The following is a 20,653-nucleotide window of genomic DNA, read 5'->3' on the forward strand; positions in this document are numbered from 1 at the left end:
TCTTTAGTTCTTCTTCACTTTCTGTCATAAGGGTGGTGTCATCTGCATATCTGAGGTTATTGATATTTCTTCCTGCAATCTTGATTCCAGCTTGTGCTTCATCCAGCCTGACATTTCTAATTTCATTTGTTTAGGGAATGGTTATATTTTAGGGAAACTGATTTTCCCCTTTTTAGGCATACATGACTCCAACAGAAGCCAGACTTTCCCTCAGACTATAGAAAGTCCTTAGCCTGTATCCAGGAAAGATGATTTTCATTGTCATTCCAGAGCTAGAGGTTAGGGTAGAAACAGTGGAAGAGTTTCTCCAATAGTGAATCTATTTTCCCCACCTGTCTCTTGACTGCTGCTGCTGCTAAGTCACTTCAGTCATGTCCGACTCTGTGCAACCCCATAGACGGCAGCCCACCAGGCTCCCCTGTCCCTGAGATTCTCCAGACAAGAACACTGGAGTGTGTTGCCATTTCCTTCTCCAACGCATGAAAGTGAAAAGTGAAAGTGAAGTCGCTCAGTCGTGTCTGACTCTTAGCGACCCCATGGACTCTAGGCTCCTCCATCCATGGGATTTTCCAGGCAAGAGTACCAGAGTGGGGTGCCACTGCCTTCTCTGCATATAAGTTAAATAAGCAGGGTGACAATTTACAGCCTTGACGTACTCCTTTTCCGATTTGGAACCAGTCTGTTGTTCCATGTCCAGTTCTAACTGTTGCTTCCTGACTTGCATATAGGTTTCTCAAAAGGCAGGTCAGGTGGTCTGGTATTCCCATCTCTTGAAGAATTTTCCACAGTTTATTGTGATCCACACAGTCAAAGGCTTTGGCATAGTCAATAAAGCAGAAATAGATGTTTTTCTGGAACTCTCTTGCTTTTTCAATGATCCAGCGGATGTTGGCAATTTGATCTCTGGTTCCTCTGCCTTTTCTAAAACCAGCTTGAACATCTGGAAGTTCATGGTTCACGTATTGCTGAAGCCTGGCTTGGAGAATTTTGAGCATGACTTTACTAGCGTGTGAGATGAGTGCAATTGTGCTGTAGTTTGAGCATTCTTTGGCATTGTCTTTCTTTGGGATTGGAATGAAAACTGACCTTTTCCAGTCCTGTGGCCACTGCTGAGTTTTCCAAATTTGCTGGCATATATCTTTTAGAATCTTTTTAAACAATACAAGTGTACAAGGCTCCTTCTGTTCTCCCCATACCAAAAAAAAAAACAACACAAAAAACTAAGAGATTATATTAGCTACTATTAATTACCAAGAAGAGTGATTTTTCTCTCTTAAGGAAGTTGGGACTGGAAAAATTTAGAGAACCATTGATCTGGACTTCCTTTTTGGGTATTTTTTCAAAGTGAAGTCTACCTTGATCATTCAACACAGTCAAGAATTGTTCTAGAACCAATTTGTTGGAATGAAGTTCCTGCAAGAGATAGGAATGCCTTTTGTCTTAACAGAAAAATAAATAAGCTGCAGAAAGGCCAGAGCCTTGCTCTTTATGATGCTTTTCTATCTCGATTTTGTCAACTAACAGAAGGTAGGACTGTGTTTTTTCTTTGAGAAGCATAGGAATTTAAACCAACTGTCCATTTTTCACAATAGAGAAAATGAAAACCTCAGAGAATCTTTTAGCCATGAGCCAATCAGATAAATGTATTCAGCTAAGATGGACTGTGAATTATTCAGTTTTCATAATTCAACATAATAAGGAATATAATAACTGTACAATTAGGACTGTTCATTATATGTAGCCAAAAAAAAAAAAAAAACCATTATCTGTAGTGTTTTCTAAAAAGGCTTTTGTTTTCATATTTTTTCTTCTACTGAAATCTTAATAACTCTTGAACCACAGGTCATTAATGCAGTTAGAGTCCAGAGAGATCAAGTCCTGCACTTCTCTCTATTGAATCTTTTCACAATGTCTGTGGAGAGAAAGAAAACCAGAGAGATTCACTGTGTCTAAAGATCGGTCACACAGGGGGTCTGCTTGTGCCTAAAAGTCCTTTCCAAGCCCCTCTTGTGATGAGGCCGCACTGTTTGGAAGTGGACTTTGACCGTGCACTTGGGAAGCTGGGATCAGTAGCTTGGTGTCACAAGAAGGCCAAGAGGTTTATCTACAAGAACCCTGTGACTGTGAACATAGCCCATCAAAGCCATAAATACCTCCCAAGGGCAACTGAAGGTTGTAAGAGCCAAACTCTCAAACGACACAGAGGAGACAGTATGAAGTATGGTACAGAATGCCTTTGGAAATTGTCCAAAGATCTGATGAACTATGGGGCAAAAACAGTAGATCTGATTTAAGAACAGTGTTCCAACTTACATTAGTCATCAGTTATAAAACAAAAAAATGGTTTCTTGACACAAATCTCAAACTTCCTTGAAAAGTCCCCAAGTTAAAATTTTGAAAACTGAGTTTGTTGTTTCGAGTGGCACAGTCCTGACTACAGATAAAATAATCAAACATGTAAACCTTGAAAAATTTTCTTTCAACATTGAGACAGTGCAAACATTTTTAAAAATTTAATAATAGAAAGGTATTTAGCAGAATAAAATATAGTTTCTTGCATGTTTATGTGCTTGGTCCTCAAAAAAAAAAAAAAAAGCCAAATGGTAAATTTAAGGCTGATTAATGCCTTAATTAAAAGAAAATTCTAAGTGATCACATAGAAACATAGAGAATGCTTCTTATAAACTCTCAGCACCCAAAGCCCATGTTAGCCTTCTCCACATGAAGGTTGGGATAAATTAAAAATAAGGAACAAAACCCAGGAAGTTACTGTGATAAATAGCCATAAAAGAAACTGAGCTCTTTTAAAATATAATAATTGCTGGAACTGCTGCTACCTTTTCTCAAAAACTGTTTGCAGTTGTAAAAATAAAATGGATGATTGCAGGCTGGATATTTAAGGAAATAGCCTTTCAGTAAAAATCTGACCAAAATCTGACTTTTTCTAGTATTGACAAAAATCTCTTTCCATGAAAGAATCACAGATTCTATCTTATCTTTGGTGTAAGTAAACCAATGAGTAGATTGGCAGGAATAATGTGCCCAAGTAGAACTGATTAAATTCCTTTAATACATTTGATTTCTCTCTCTTTCTCTTTCCTGAGCAAACTTTGGAATCATTTTGAATGCCAAAGGTAATATTCCACTTAACAAAAGATATATTTGAATTTGAGTGTATCTTGATTGGATGTCAAGAATGAATACTTATTTGGAAGGATCAAGTATGCTTTGCTCCAGAGAAATTCATGGCAGCTAATTTTGCCTTTTGTATATTGAAAATAATTAAATTATTTCATTCAAGTCCTTTTAATAAATTGCATTATGACCGGCATGTGACTGAGAATAGAAGTTGGTTAACAGTGAGTGTTAGTTGAGTACTCACAGGACTTACAAAGTATTTTAAGAGGAAAATGGTCAAATTAGATTCTTACTTGGTGCTACAAAAGAAGAACCATGTATTTCCAGTGGGATAATTAAAGAAAACAAATGAAAACCTAAAACTTAGTTATGCAGAATCATGAAATTTTCTCTGCACTTTCTGTGTGTATGAAGTAAGTAAGCAGAGTCTAATTCCATTGCAACACTCACAAATGTGTAGTTTATAATGATATGGTGTCATAAGGAATCTATATTTTACTAGAATAGATATATTTTGGCTAGTGACCCCAGGGTTGTGGACAGAAATGATTTCAACAAAAAGTATGCCAAGGGAACAATTCTACCTCTGACCCTTACACTCCAATAGCCCAATAAACATGGATGGATGTAATATAAAATTTAAATTTAAATTCCTGCCCATGCCTTTGTTTCCTTCACGTAGCAAAATTTGTACTCCACCGAGGCAAGAACTTTTGTACCTGTAAAGTGTCAAGAAATCTTTTTCTCTTCCCCCCAAATACCCCTTTGGGCATTATTTGTGAGGACGCTTGAAATAGACATCCTGAAATAGAAAGTTTTCAAAGACTTAAGAACCACTTGGAATATTCTCCTTTAAGAGACCACAAATATGACACCACAAATTGTTTTCCTTCTAATATCCAAACCCATTTCCCAGCAGGGAGGTTAAATTGTCACTGTCAGTGTGTACACACAGATGCACAATGCTGGGCCAGTGTGGCACCTGTGGGGGAGCTTGACTGCAAAGCTTAATCAGAAGGGAGACGCACTGTCTGCCTTCATGCAGCTTGCACTTGGAGAGGACACTGGCCCAGAGCCACCAAAAGCAAATCACAGGGCTGCAGAATGAAGCCGACACATACCAGAGTGCGGTTTGTCTAACCACAAGAGGGGGCAGACATGACTAAACAATGTCTAACATTTAGATTTCCAAAGAGCTTGGGATATTTTGTTTATTTTTTGAGGGTTTTAATCTCATGGCCCTTGTGTGGATTTCAACACAGAAAGGATAATCTGAAACAGCAAAATAAACAGAGGAAACCAACTGTTAGTGAAACAAAAGCCAGCCCTTGTTATCAAGGATAGTCCATGTAATACTCTATCAGTGTTCTTTAAAATTCCAGACTTCCCTTGGTCAGACCAATAATCCATCCTGTCTCTGGCAGCAGCACCAATGTTGCCCTCTGAGACATCAACTTCAAAAGACCCAACAGACTTTAGTTTTCCCTTAACAATATAGCTTTGTTTCTTTAACGGGTGGTCAGTGGCTTATATTTCGCTTACACCAGTCTTTAAGGTTTTCTTTAATAAAACGCAAAGGAATAATTTGTAATTATCCTGTACATTACTTATACATCTGTAAGAGTGTATCACCATCAATGCAAGAAATAGCTTGGGGTATATAATTCTATTCAGGCATAAAAGTGAGCAATAACCAGTACCAAAACTAGCTCATCAAACAGAGGTAAAGCTCGCTCCTGGCAATTCAATAAATGAGATGGAAGCTGAATGAAACAACCCCCAAATTATTGAGAATGATCAGTTGGCAGGCTTCACTTTGGCTTTCTGATGGTCGAAAGGCAACAGAAGCCATTCTGCAAAGACACAGCTCAAAATTTGGATTGGAGGTCTTACGCATGCTTTAAAGGGAAAGATTCCTAAAAGAATGGAACTAAGGGGGTTCTTCTTAAATTCCCCAAGTGCGAATACCTAAGGAAGCAAACACTTTCCTTCTGAGCTGAAAATAACTGACTTGGAATTATAGCTCACCATGCAAAGAATTAGAATGAATACATAATTCAATAGTATTGTAAAAGATCAGAACAGAACTTTCAGCAATGGGGGGCATTCTGTAAATTAAGATGTACCAGGCCACTGAAGCAGCTCATAAAAATCACTTCATACCAGTGAGATTTGTGTCAGCACTCCAGTCTTAACATCTACATTCCTTGGAGGAATCCAGAGGATCTCTGGCTTTAGTCTGTCTCTTCCCCCACCCCCACACTCACCCCCAACCACCTCAGGGAAACCACAGGGGCTGTGGAAGAATGTCTCAGTTTGGAGAGATTTTAACATTCTGGATAACCCAAGCATCTATACTGCTGTTTCCAAATGTAAATCCAGGCGCAGAGAGAAAGCTATCTGACTAAAGCAGATGTCCTTTGAAAGCTGTGTATAAAAACTCTAGCGGTGGTAGATTAGATTAATAAGAAAACAAATATTTAGAATATTTAGACAAATATTTAGAATGTCTCTTTCAAAAGAACTAATATTAAAATAGCACATCTTGTATGACTGATTAATTTTTGCTATACAATAGAAACTAACACAACATTATAAAGCAACTATGCTTCAAACGATTGACTTAAAAAATCATATTTTTGGAGTGGAAGGTGAGAGGGAGGTTCAAGAGGGAGGGGGCATATATACACCTATGGCTGATTCATGTTTATGTATAGCAGAAACCAATACAATATTGTAAAGCAATTATCCTCCAATTAAAAATAAAAAACCAGAAAAAAATTACATCTACCTTATTTAAAAAAATGTTTGTGTTTAAGATCATGTATCATAAAATGTACCACCTTAACTATTTTCAGATGTGCAGTTGAGTGGTGTTAAGTATAGTCACATTGCTGTGTCACCTGTCTTATTTTTTTAGTTAAGTTGATTTGTATTCACTATAAAGAAATTAATACAAACAAAAAGTTGTAATTGATGAGTCCACATACATTTTAAAGGATTTCAGCAATTATTTTAGTACAACCAAAGATGTAATATTTGAACTTTATCTTTTTTGAAATGTAAAATTTAGTTATAATACAGAAATTACATATCTTACAACTTCAAAAGTTTTAGCTAAAACATACATCTTCTATAGGTAAAAGTTAAACAACAACAAAAAAACCCAACAAACCAAGAAAGACATGGTTAGTGTTGGCAAGAATGTAGACAAACTGGAACCCCAGCATGCGGCTGGTGGGGATAAGATGGTACAAGTAGTACAAGACAGTCTGGCAGTTCTTCCAGAGTTTTAAGGAGAATTATCATGTCCCAGGAGTTCCAGTCTGAGGTATATACCCAAGAGAAATGAAAACATCGGCCCACGAAAGTTTACAGCAGCATTATTCATAAGAGCACCCTGCCTGTAACAGACAAAATCCCTGAAGTCTACCAAGTAATGAATGATAAATAAAGTATGGGATGTTCAGAAAACAAAATATCATTTGGCCATAAAAGGGACTGAGACACGAACATGCACAGCAACAAGGATGAACTCTGAAAGAACTAGTAACAAAGGACCATGCATTCCATTTATATGGAATCTCCAGGATAGACAGGCGCAGAGAGAAAGGCAATAGTTTGGTGTTTGCGTAGGGCTGGAGGAATGGGGTAATTGGGGGGGTGATGGCTATGGAGTGTGGGTTTTTTTTCAGGGGGTAATAATAATGTTCTAAAATTTTAATGTGATGATGGATGCACAACTTCACGAATACACTAAAAACCATTGAATTATACACAATAGGGGTAAATCGTATGTGTGTGAGTTACATTTCAGCAGAACTGTTAAAAAAATTAAAAGCACCTTGAAATAAGATAAACCTAAGTCTACCAATACCAAGAAATAATTTTAGGAACATCATATAAATAAAAACCTCTCTCTTTCTATTGTAAAATAGGCTTCTATCATTCCAAAGAACAAGGGAAAGTAGTGACAGAGGCAAAGTTTGGCAACCAGGATGTTCCTAGCAGTTGAAAGTCTGATACACACTGCTACACATCCATCTTTCACAGATGCAAAATGTGCTTCTGTGGTGTATACAGCACTTTTCAGGCACTTGACCTCACTTGCTAGCTGTTAAGTTAGTGTTCAGATGTTTATTTAATGGGAAATTATAGAGTGACGTCAGTCACTTTCCCATAAAACATCTGTTTTCTGCTAAGATCAGATAATGATGCCACATGCCCAATTCAGAGGGAAAAAAATGAATAAAGTCAGTAGACCGAATTCTTTTGATTTTTCACTATAAAATTTTCTTCAGTATTTCTTGCCTCTACTTATGTGAATGCTAGCAGAAAAATGACTTAAAAATTATGAATACCTAAATGATATTACAAACTTTGCAACTGTCAGTCATGCTTTCGTTTAATAGCTTATACTATTTGTGGAAATACGCTTTATAGTTTTGTTCCTATACTGCATAAGAGTCATATTTTCTTACAGTAAATGTATTCCTACATCATTCAATAAGTAAACATTTTGAATATACCCATGAGAGTGTTATGAGTTTCCAGTTTGTTATTCTTAAATATGTTTAAGAACTACTACATTAATGCCTGGCTTTAAGCCTAAGTATGCCAAAGGAATGCTTTCAGATATGTCATTAAGCATAGGTCCCAAGATAAGACTACCAAATTCTATTCTAAAATAAAAAAGAAGGCAAGATTCTAGTATGAAAGTTATAAGATTCTAGTATAGAAGCTATTAATGTTTCCATCTTTTTAAAAAAAAAAAAAAACCTTTTTATTTTATATTGAGTATAGACAATTCATAATGTTGTGATAATTTCAGGTACACAGCAAAGCAACTCAGCCATACATATGTAAGTATTCATTCTTTCCCAAACTCCAAAATACTTAGTGTGTAGGTAAGGTATGCTGATATTAAGGATTTTGTGGTATGCACCAACTCAGGAAAATTTTGCGATATTCTTTAGGAAAGTTAGTTCTAAAATAATTGAAACTTCAGCTCTTAGCACAAATTCCTCTGAGAACAATGTGTTCAAATTATAGCTTAACTAGAAATAATCTATGTAAGATACCATAAAGTACAGAAAGAAATTCTGGAAAAGCTGTAAATTACAAAGAGTAGAGGCAACAGTCAGACCAGAGTACTTTTCAGAGTTGGAAGAACTTTGGACAAAACACACAAAGTTATGTGTGCACAGACATACTTGTATTGTGCTTCAGTGAAAAATTGTGTCCCCAAATTCCATAGCATCAACATTTTATTGCATCATCTTATACCAGAGATGTATCATGCTCTCTGGAAGCAGATTTTGGTAATTACTGTAAGCAGTGGCAGGGAAGTTTGCACCACAAAAGGAAAGAACTGGGTTGGCAATACTTTTTTTAAGTGAAGGACAGCTCTTGGTGTGTGTGTGTGTGCGGGGGTGGCGGGGTAGGACATTATGGAAACATGAAACAAGTTAAAATTATCTTAAAGTATCATTCCTGTCTTATGTGTTCTGGTATTTGCTTCAAAATAATCCAATGGTGGGAAGGAGTATAGGTGGGGGAGGGGATCTAAGGGTACTGCAGACAAGATTATGTATTTATATTCTCCCTCAACCACACTGACAAGTCCTGGTAATATAAATGTCATTTCAACAGGCTGAATCTAGAAAGTCTGCAATCATCTTGCCACCTTGTTCTTCCTTCTAAAACTCTTTCTAAATGGTTAGCCAAGAACTTCTTCTGACTTGTTTACTTGCCCCCAGCATCACAGAGCTCAGACACTGGCCTCCCTTCATCCAGCACTCTGAGAGGAAACCCCCTTGGTAATTTAGGGGAAGTTTCTTCCCTCCGAGAAAAACTCAGATGAAAACTCAAGTAATTGTTTAACAAATTAAACAAAGACGGCAAAACCTATTTCCCCATACATGGGAGTCCAGGAAATGCACATCTGAAAGCAGTCTTAACTGAAAATGTAGATGTTGCTGGGCTAGCAAAACAGTTGCAATTATGGGTAGTAAACTGGCTTCCATCTGGGATTTTTGTAAAGATCTTCTGTGAAGAAGCTAAAAAGAAGTTTATCTTGCCTAGAGAAACGAATTTGCACAAATACAAGACTCGGGAAGCTAGATTCTACACAGGCTCAAAATTGGCTGGATCATTCCAGCAGATCCATCCTTCAGCAGAAAATATCATCACCCCCAAAAGCCTTCTTTCTGCTTATCATGAAATATCCACTAAACACTGAACAAACAGAAGAAGGGGTACTATCCCCTGAAGACACACAATCCATGACATTGTCACAGAAAGCCTTATCCAGCTATAGAATCTTGTCTCTTTCTGTCTCTATCTCCGTCTCTTTCTGCTGGCAGATACTCCAGCACCGTTTTACTCGGCTTTATGAGACATGCATAATTTATAACGGAAGGCAGTTTTCCCAGTCACTTTCAAGGTAAGCAGTTTTCCTAGCAGAAATCCATTCAAATCAGAGTTAATAAACTGGGTGTCTGTGTGTGTCCTTAAGCACAAATCTCCAGTCAGGATTCATCCTCGCTCTACTGAAAACCATTATCATATCAGCAGAATAAAAGCATCTGTTTTCAGCACTGTCCACAGACCTGCAGTTTCAGAGTGGTTTGAAAGAAATTACCAGATTAATACCAAATTAATATAAGCTGGGGTTGAGGGGTGGGGGGGGGGTAGGGGTGGGGGTGGGGCCGGGGATCTTATTTTTCTTAGAGAATAATTTAACTTTAAAAGAAGCTTTAAATCTTTTTTTTTTTTTAATTAAAGAAACGTTAAAAAATGTCTTACAAGCAGGAACTGATCAAAACTGTAGGCTACCTACCTTGAAGCTGCTGAAATTTCACAGATAAGAATTCCCAAGTCATAGAAGCCTAAGCTTTCTAGGAAAGCCTTGAGCCTGGGGCTTCTGATTTTTCAAGAACTGTTTGATTTTTTTTTTATAACATATTTATTTTTCTCATATAAATCTCTTACAAACCATATGTTGCAGGCAGAATATTTGGTTAACTTCTCAAGTTAGTAAAACTAAAGCTTAGAAAGTTTAAGCGATTACTAAAGTTTACAAAGTTAGTGAAAACAGAGGCAGGACTTCCAAATTCAGCTCTACCTTCTTTCTTATCTCTTTCTTTTTTCTACCGTTTCTTTTCATGCATGGCATTTGATCACCAAAATGTACAATCCAATAAACTATTAGCTTCTTTAGGACAGGCAACAAGTTCCCCCTTGGCATTGTTAATATAGATCTTCCTTGATTTACAATGGGTTTCAGCTCAGTTCAGTTCAGTCGCTCAGTCGTACTTCTCCACAAACTTCATTTCTGAGGAGTTAGGTGACCACAGGCTGAACCCCTCTGAGCCAGGGGTCTGTTGCACCTTATGACAGCTGACCCACCCCAGTCGGTATGAGCAGAGGGCTGGGTCCGGTGACTGCCCCGACCTGGTCATGTGACACCTGAACACTGGGTTCAACTCTGGGAACACAAGGGGATGTGGAAGGCAACCAGGTTGGCGAAGGGCCTAGGAGGACTGGGCATCTGAGAAGAACTGGCAGAAAAATTCGAGGCTGTGCTCAAGTGCTTTCCTGACACCGTCCGAACTGTCATCCTCTATTTCTCCCTGGACCTCACAGGAGACAAGTTTAACTTAAGTTTGGACCATGGACACACAAAACTTTCAGGCAGCGGCTGCGGGCCGCCTTCCGGGGTGCAGGGGAGGGGGCTGCCACTCTGGGCGCTGGAATGCACAGCATGTCCTCTCCCTGCCATCCAGCTCAGAGGGACCCAATCTCCTGCATGCCCCACTGAGAGCCGAGAGAGAGGCTCTGCTCCCAAAGGGAGTTTCTGTGGCTGAAATCCCGTCAGGGTCCTCTTCCCTCTGTGTGGCCGCACATCCCAGGGTTACTTTTGCTGGGAGCTGCCCAGGGCCCAACCTCCGGCTCTTGCAGCATTTAATGGTGAGCCAAGTGTAAGGAGAACAACAACCTAAACAACTTCTTCTCTGCTAGTAGAGTCGCTTCCTGACGAGGGAGCCTGAAAACTGGGGAGTACAGCTGGCCTGGGGCTACTCAGTCTCAACTTTGTCCCTCCCTGGGCTCTTCCTCCCTGCGTCACTGTCCCCGTCCACGACACTGCCACTGCAAGTCTATCGCCCACCGGACTCTGAACTTCTGAAGTCAGGGATTTTGTCTTTCTCATTAAAAAAAAAAAAATTTTTTTTTTTGGCCTGTGCCTTGAAGCATTCGGGATCCTACTTTGGCGACCAGGGATCGAACCTGTACCCCCTGCAGTGGAAGCGAGAGGCTTAACCACTGGACTGCCAGGGAAGTTCTGTGTCATCCTCATGTCCTAGAAAAGTGGCTGGTACATTAAAAAAAAGAAAAAAAATTCAAGTGCTTATTGAATGAAATTATTTGTGATGGAAAGGTAGATATTTTCTGGGACAGCTAGACTTAAATAATTCGGTCTACCTTTTAACAAAACCCAAATTTACTAAAAATAAATAAAGAGCATTTAGTTTCCGAGATTTCCTTTCTACAGGATGCCAAAAAAAAAGCCAGGTGATCTCTTCAGCCCTCAGGTGGGTCTTCCTATTATATCTTACAATCTCTCTGTCTCTGTGGATGTAATTCAGCCTCCCTCCCCATGTTTGTCAACAGATATAGAGAGAAAATGAAGCGGGGCCAACCTGTTGGCTTCAAATGAACTGGGCCAAAGTTTCTTTCTGGGTGGCTTGTTTCTAGGTTGCCAAGCATTGTGTCGAGACAGACTCCACTTGTCCAACTTTTGATTAGCCAGGAAGGCTCCGCTTGCGGCCTATAAGCAGCAAGTAGATTTTGCTGCCCTGTGGATTCCAGGGTGCTGCACACTGGGGCCTCGTTGCTCAGTAACGACTGGGCAGTTGTATAACCAATGATAATATTTAGAATGATGCAGCAGTAATAAGGTCATCCCATTCCACATTGCAGGGAAGAAACCAATCCTTTCCAGTGGACAGGAAGGAATTCTCCCTGGCCCCCAGTTGCTACTTGATTAACTTCATGGTTTCTTTAATCAACCTTTAATAGGAAAATGATCACTGTGAAGACCACAGACAAATAAAATGTAAGGAATCTGGAGGCTTAGTTACATGCCCCTAAGCTGAAGCTCTCTCTTCTTGTTCTAGAATTTTCACTCATACTGTGTGGACCAGGACAGCTCTTACTGCTGCTATCCTTACCACCAGTAGCTACCAGTAACTGAGCACGTACAACCTAGACAGCATATTAAAAAGCAGAGACATTACTTTGCCAACAAAGGTCCGTCTAGTCGAGGCTATGGTTTTTCCAGTAGTCATGTATGGATGTGAGAGTTGGACTATAAAGAAAGCTGAGCACCAAAGAATTGATGCTTTTGAACCGTGGTATTGGAGAAGACTCTTGAGAGTCCCTTGGACTGCAAGGAGATCCAACCAGTCCATCCTAAAGGAATTCAGTCCTGAATATTCATTGGAAGGACTGACATTAAAGCTGAAACTCCAGTCCTTTGGCCACCTGATGCGAAGAGCTGACTCATTTGAAAAGACCCTGATGCTGGGAAAGATTGAAGGCGGGAGGAGAAGGGGATGACAGAGGATGGGATGGTTGGATGGCATCACTGACTCAATGGACATGGGTTTGGGTGAACACCAGGAGCTGGTGATGAACAGGGAGGCCTGGCGTGCTGCAGTCCATGGGGTCACAAGGAGTGGGAAACAACTGAGCTAAACTGAACTGAACTGTGTGCCAAGCACAAATCCTCAGAACAGATCCATGACACAGATACCATGAATGAATTCATTTTACAGAGAATGAAAAGGAGGCTCAAAGACACTCCTCCCCACCAGAGATAGATATATTTCCTTCTTCAATGAAATGTATGTGTAGGGGGGAAAAGGAAAGAAATCTGCTCTCCCTTTTCTTGTACATAAGCACCTGGAGTATTTCATCAAGCCTCAGTGATACCCCTCAGCCACAACAGTGTATCATTTAAAATAGTAAATTTTTCTTATGTGTTTTGGCTTTCATTTTTGCAAGACCTTCACAAAACCTTCATATGTCCAAGAACCAAGAATCGTCTAGCTCATTGCTTGCCCTCTTGTGTTAAATGAAATGACAAAATTTGAGATCATTCTTATTGTAGCTGTCTTTTCTTTGACAATAAGGGGCCATATTTTGAGGTTTACCATTTACTGTCTCTACTTCTGTTTTCTCAAGTAAGGGAGCCCTTTGCTGAGTGGAGCTTGTTGGCTTCACCTATACTGAAGTCCTATATTTCACTGAATTCACGGGTCTACAGATTTGGAAGATCGTTTGTCAAAAGGGATGCTTTCACCTTCCAGAAAACTGGAGACACAGAAGATTTCTTGCAGGGTAAGAGATTGAGAAGGAATGCACATTCAGAATGAGAAAAGAAAGCACGAGTTTTCTGAAAAGATTCCAAAGTAAGGAGGAAGTGAGGTGGTAGCTATGTCTACACAGAGCAACCTGAAATGGAGTTTAACTATTATCTAGTGAATTTAATCAGGGTTAAGTCAGTCAAACCAACTCATACTTCTGGCATGAAATATCTAGTCTGGCTGCCTATCTTGACCAAATCAATAGAAATTGGTGCCAACTCCCCATTTTATTGTGTGGTATGTTGGCACAGTTGTATTCCTTTTGTCCAAAAAAATAGGTACTTGAGTACAAAAGTAGCCGTTAGGCTTTCTCCCGGCTTCTCTCTGGCAGCTTCTGGAATGCTAATACATACCAAGGATGTTAGGAAGGACTGAAATGTCAAATTTGAGAAAAGGAGACGATGGCTTCCAGGGTCTCTAGTGCCACAATTCACCAAGAAGGATGTTCCAAGGGTGAAAATCTAACTTAAATTTCTCAGAGTTTAAATGTGATTAAAAACATTCAGAACCAGGCTTCTCTGGTGGCTCATTGGTCAAGAATCTGCCTGCAGGTGCAAGAGTTGCAGGTTGGATCCCTGCTCCGGGAAGATCCCACATGCCGTGGAGCAACTAAGCCCGTGTGCCACAACTACCAACCCAGTGCCTAGAGCCCGCGTACACAAGCCCACGCACTCTAGAGCCAGTGAGCCACAGCCACTGAGCCTGTGCTCTAGGGCCCAGGAACTGCAGCTACTGAGCCCACCTGCCGCGACCCTGAGCCCACCTGCCGCAACACTGAAGCTCATGCACCCTAGAGCCCGTGCTCCACAAGAGAAGCCACAACAGTGAGAAACCTGCACGCTGCACCCAAGGTTTCTCCACAACCAGAGAAAAGCCGGTGCAGCAACGACGACCCAGCACAGCCTAAAATATATTAATTAATTAATTGAAGGAAAAACAACACGCAGAACCTTCTGAAACAAAATGCCAAACGCAGGCAATGCAGTAAGGGTTTCATGCATTCCAAGTTCTGTCTGCACAGACCCTGGGACTTTTGAACTTAAAGAGTGCTGAGTTCTCATGTTCCTGATGGGGGCCGAAAAGGCCAGCACGGCCAGGACACAACACATTTACAACACAGAAGATGGAGAGATTTTCCAACAGTTGCTTGTTTAGCGGCATTCAGTAGCTGATTCCATGTTAAGCTAAGCTTTGACAAGGAACTACCAACCGTGGAATAAGGTAACATATGAAACCTGGGAATAGGCTGATGCATGCACAAGTCTATCAGTGCACTCTTATAATTAATAGCACCGACACTGAAACCTGAGTTCCAGTATAGGTGGCTCAAGTGTTGGACTGAGCCTGCAGATGTGCTTTGTTTGGCTTTCACTGTTTTGTTCTGTTACCTATGTCAATGTTTAAAAAAAGCTAGATTCTGGACTTCCCTAGTGGTCCAGTGGTTAAGAATCTGCCTGTCCATGCAAGAGACATGAATTCAATCCGTGGTCCAGGAAGATCCCACATGCTGTGGAGCAACTAAGCCTGTGTGCCACAGCTACTTAGCCCATGCTCTACAGCCTGTGCTTCGCAACAAGAGAAGCCATTGCAATGAGAAGCCTGCTCACTTCAACTAAAGAAAGCCTGTGCACAGCAAAAAAGACCCGGCACAGCCAAAAATAAATAAATTTTAAAAAAATCTAGGTTCTTATCAATTTTTGGATTTCTGGATTCTTTGGAAAAATTGGAAGATTTGGCCCTTGTTGACACATGGCAACAACTGGATGGAGTTGATAGCTTTCAGGTCATAATCACCTCCTTTCCTCCCTTTGTCTACACTGTTCTGCAGTGGGTCACTTTCCATTTATCATCATACTCATCCCTGCTACCTCTCCCACTGAAGAGAAATATTTCCCTGTATCCATGACTCTATCAAGTAGGAAAACAAAAAGGAGCCTGAAAGGGCAACTTCATATATAAAGATCCCTCACCTGCTTGGCCACTGGAGGCATTTGAGCTTGCTTTTCCGTTCTAAAATATTGGGCCCTTACTTTGTCCTCTCCGGATACATTCTCCAGTAATGCTTCCCAACACACACAGAGATCCTCTTGTGTATGTGTAATTTGCAAAAGTCCCCAAAGGGGACCTCCTTATTTACACTGGATCACACCCTGCTTTGGTTTAGAATCACAGCACTTCAAATCATGAAAGAAATTCTTATTGAATCTATCATTCATTCCAATTGATCATAAGTATCTAAATTATCATGTAGCTTAGAAATCATTCCTTTGAGACTAACACCTTGAAAAGATCTTTAGCAAACGTAATTATGTCCCTTGCCTTAACAGTCCTAGAAAAGAACTGAGACTCTTGTAATGGTTCCAAGTGGTGGCATTCCCAACTTGCAATTAGGTTACCTTTTAAGGTTCATTTTATACTGGTTGTTCAAGGTTTAAAATTCCTTTCTCTTTAACACCAGTATCATAAATGTTGATAATTTCTCCAAGGTTTACACACAGTTTCTTTTTAACCAAGCAGAGGGACTGCCTCTTAGTGTTGTTGTTGTTTTTTCCCTGAAAAATTACTCAACCAAAGGTCTTATTCCTGCAACAAAGTTGATGTATTAAGTATGAGAAAACACTAGGGAGTTCTACTTCAAAGGATTGCTAACGGGAACGAATATTTTCTCTAGTTGTACTGAACAAGGGCTCTCCTCTTACAAAGGGTAACACAGTGGGTTTTTTTTTTAAAGCACAATTATCAGAAAGCAGAAACCTCTAAACACTGGCCTCACCACTGAAGAGAGAGCATAAAGGAGCACAAGACCCTCAGTTTGCATCCAGGAAAACTGCAGGGACTCAATTCCGACTCCAGCCACAGGGTGGTGGGAAGGGACTCCCTGTTCCACTAAACAAAATGGCGGATATGAGTTCTGTCCTCTGAGTGCTTGCTGCAAGAACTTGCTTCCCAGAAAAATGGCAGCAAATGCATAATGCGGACGTGCCCTCACCTCAGTATGAATGTAGCTTTTCTGCTAAGAATCGTGGTCGGCTATGATTACCTCTGGTCAGCAATGGGCCAGACCAGTTTCAAAAACATGTGCCCCAAATCATCCTGTCTACTTGACTGTTTTATGGGCAACTCATCCTCCATTGGGAGCTTTATGTACATGCAATCACTTGTTTGAAGACCTGGGCAAGTAGAAGCCAGCAGAGATCTGCAAGGCATTGGGAAAAAAAAGAAACTGACGTAGTTTCTGTTCCAAGTAATGGCCAGCCCTCCAAGGCATGAAGCAGTCAGAATCTTGCCTCAAGACTTTCGAGTTGTTCTATGGAGTTCTTTTTACACAGAGATCTTGAAAGGAGATTATAAACATCCTTGCGAACTCCCTGGGAGGTGAAAAGATGCTGAGAGCCAGCTCACAGAATGATCTGCCTAAGGGTGGACAGTAAGCCAAGGACGGAAAAGAAAACAGGGCTAGTAATACCTGAGGTCTGGGCTTGAGCTACAAACCCAGAAACCATCCTGCTGGGGGTAGTGTCTACGGATATTCCTTCTCCAAGTCAGAGATGTGCTGTGGGGAAAGAGAACAGTGGGCAGGGAGGAACGTACAGCAACATTTTTCTGAAATTTTTAGCTCTGTTCGTATTCACCAATCACATGTACTCTTAAACCATTTCCCACGCAGGCGTAAATCGTTATTTCACGTTCATAGAGAATAAGAATCCTATCCTGCCAAGCTTCCATGCCTCGACAATCCAAGTGTCAACTGACAAAGTGTCTGGATGGGGAAATCTCCCACCCCCTCCCCATTCTCCCACCAGCGTAAAAGGCAACGGGGGTGGGGGACAATGGAGAAGTCATGCGGATTCACCAGGAAAAGATACAGTGTTGGTGGCAGGAGAGTTGGTGAGTGTGTCGTGGGCATTACCTCTTGATGAGGCTTCCAAGAAGGCTCCCGCTCAAGTCGTGGTGGCTCTGAGAACAAGCATTCTTGCATCAATAGCTAATAGGCTGTCCAACCAGATGTTATCTGGGTGGGATAAGAGGGTGAGAAAACAGACCTGTTGTACGCTGTTGTCAACTACATCGCTGTGGGCAGAGAAGGCTGGTGGTGTAGTGTCTAGCAGGGTGCCTCTTGCATAGTGAGGCAGACCAGATTACGTGGCGGTTCAAATCCGTTTCCTCTTGTGATTGGTAAAATACGAGAGTTATAATCATTCATGCATTACTGAAGCCTCCTTTCCATCATTTTGAAGGGACTTTTATTTTCTAGAACAGAGCATGCATCCAGCAGAAACCTAAAGCGTTGGTTTTTCTAAGCGATCTTTGGCAATAAGCACACATGAAAAAACAAAACTGCATAGGGTACCTGTGACGAGACTGGAGATGATGAGTGGTAACACCAGCATCTGTAGCATCCTCATCAGGAGCTCCCCAGGAAAAGAGAAGTACTTGACTTCCCGGTAGCTCATTCTGTATGGTCGGAGGGTAAATCCAAGGATTGTACCTGAAGGAAAAAGAAAAACAAGGAAGAAAAGTTGAGCCTTTCTTGAAACTGTAACAAGCTTAGAAAAATATGCAAGAATTTGGCTGGTGATCATGCCTGTCTAACAAGAATCAATTTATTTAAGCAGCAAATATTTGTGCTGCTTTGCTGCAAGGGGTGTTGCCTGTCTTTTCAACCATAATCTCAAAGGGTCTGGCAGAATTCAGGGCTTCACAGAGAAGTTAGAGAAAAAAATGTTCCTGGTCTTAGCCAATGAAAAATTTCTTTGTCTAACTTGCAACCAATTTTGACATGGCCCAGGACAAAGTTATAAAGACTGGGGCATATCTAGGAAACAAAGCGTGTCCCCATATACAAGGCAATATGGGGGAAAAGGCTTATTATATTCAAGTTCCTTTGTAACAACAGATGTTAGAACTGCTGGCATAACTACTTATAAAGGGTAGTGTAATTTTATTTTTTACAATTAAAAAAAAAAACTCCTCTCGCTCACACTGTGAATCCAGTTTCATCATCCCCCTATCTACACCCCACACTTTCTGTCTACGTGGTCCTGATATTGCCTTGGCAACTATCCTGTACAGACTTGCTAGTTGCTGGCAGGAGAGGATTTCACTTTTCCCAAAAATCTTCCCTGAAAAACTTAGGGGATAATAGGGGACAGAGAAAGCAATTTTTCCCTTAATTTGATTCTGCTCCTGGAACTTTAAAAAATATCAAAATGAAGTACTCTGTGGTGCTCTGGTGGTTAAGAATCTGTCTGCCAATGCAGGGAACATGGGTTCAAGCCCTGGTCCGGGAAGATTCCACAGGCTGAGGGGCAACTAAGCTGTATACCACACCTACCGAGCCCATGCTTTAAGGTCCATGAGCTGCAACTACTGAAGCCCACACACCCAAGAGCCTGTGCTCTGCAGTGAGAAGCCACTGCAATGAGAAGCATGCACACTGCAACTAGAGTGTAACCCCCGCTTGCCACAACTAGAGAAAGTCAAGCGAAGCAATGAAGACCCGGTGGAGCCAAAAATAAATAAATAGAATCTTTAAATATTTATTAACTTTATATGCAAATCAAATTATGCATGATACCATTGGAAATGTTTAAAAATTAACAAATGTACTGAATAAATTTATCCCCTCTCCCCTTTCCCTAATTAACTTTCCTGACTCCACCTCAGTTCAGTTCAGTTCAGGCACTCAGTTGTGTCTGACTTCCCGACCCCACAGACCACAGCATGCCAGGCCTCCCTGTTCATCACCAACTCCCAGAGTTTACCCAAACCCATGTCCATTGAGTCAGTGACGCCATCCAATCATATCATCCTCTGTCATCCCCTTCTCCTCCCGCCTTCAATCTTTCCCAGCATCAGGGTCTTTTTAAATGAGTCAGCTCTTCACATCAGGTGGCTAAAGTATTGGAGTTTCAGCTTCACCGTCAGTCCTTCCAAAGAACACTTAGGACTGATCTCCTCTAGGATGGACTGGTTGGATCTCCTTGCAGTCCAAGAGACTCTCAAGAGTCTTCTCCAATACCACAGTTCAAAGGCATCAATTCGTCGGCACTCAGCTTTCTTTATAGTCCAACTCTCACATCCATACATGACTACTGGAAAAACCATAGCCTTGACTAGACAGACCTTTGTTGGCAAAGTAGTCTCTGCTTTTTAATATGCTGTCTAGGTTGATCATAGCTTTTCTTCTAAGGAGCAAGCATCTTTCAATTTCATGGCTGTAGTCACCATCTGCAGTGATTTTGGAGCCCCCCAAAATAAAGTCAGCCACTGTTTTCATTGTTTCCCCGTCTATTTGCCATGAAGTGATGGGACTGGATGCCATGATCTTAGTTTTCTGAATGTTGAGCTTTAAGCCAACTTTTTCACTCTCCTCTTTCACTTTGATCAACAGGCTCTTTAGTTCCTCTTCACTTTCTGCCATAAGGGTGGTGTCATCTGCATATCTGAGGTTATTGATATTTCTCCCGGCAATCTTGATTCCAGCTTGTGCTTCTTCCAGCCCAGCGTTTCTCATGAGGTACTCTGCATAGAAGTTAAATAAGCAGAGTGACAATATACAGCCTTGATGTACTCCTTCTCCTATTTGGAACCAGTCTGTTGTTCCATGTCCAGTTCTAACTGTTGCTTCCTGACTTGCATGCAGATTTCTCAAGAGGCAGGTCAGGTGGTCTAGTATTCCCATCTCTTTCAGAATTTTCTACAGTTTGTTGTGGTCCACACAGTCAAAGGCTTTGGCGTAGTCAATAAAGCAGTAATAGATGTTTTCCTGGAACTCTCTTGCTTTTTCGATGATGTTGGCAATTTGATCTCTGGTTCCTCTGCCTTTTCTAAAACCAGCTTGAACATCTGGACGTTCACAGTTCATATATTGCTGAAGCCTGGCTTGGAGAATTTTGAGCTTGACTTTACTAGCATGTGAGATGAGTGCAATTGTGTGGTAGTTTGAACATTCTTTGGCATTGCCTTTCTTTGGGATTGGAATGAAAACTGGCCTTTTCCAGTCCTGTGGCCACTGCTGAGTTTTCCAAATTTGCTGGCATATTGAGTGCAGCACTTTCACAGCATCATCTTTCAGGATTTGA

At 40.8% G+C, this 20,653-nt stretch overlaps 1 protein-coding gene across 2 annotated transcripts in view; it reads right to left on the minus strand.

The window, feature by feature from the left end:
- Positions 1–20,653, minus strand: part of SLC1A3 (solute carrier family 1 (glial high affinity glutamate transporter), member 3) — an 80,746-nt gene that overhangs the window by 37,647 nt on the left and 22,446 nt on the right. Inside the window, exon 3 of one of the 2 annotated variants that reach the window (XM_010853774.1) lies at positions 17,920–18,057. In XM_010853774.1, the coding sequence (XP_010852076.1) occupies positions 17,920–18,057 (138 nt within the window). Of the gene's footprint in view, positions 1–17,478; positions 17,561–17,919; positions 18,058–20,653 lie in introns of those variants that run through there. The other variant, XM_010853775.1, reaches the window with a different exon arrangement.

Source organism: Bison bison, unplaced genomic scaffold, assembly GCF_000754665.1.
Source record: "Bison bison bison isolate TAMUID 2011002044 unplaced genomic scaffold, Bison_UMD1.0 scf7180017864331, whole genome shotgun sequence".
NCBI classification, from domain to species: domain Eukaryota; kingdom Metazoa; phylum Chordata; class Mammalia; order Artiodactyla; family Bovidae; genus Bison; species Bison bison.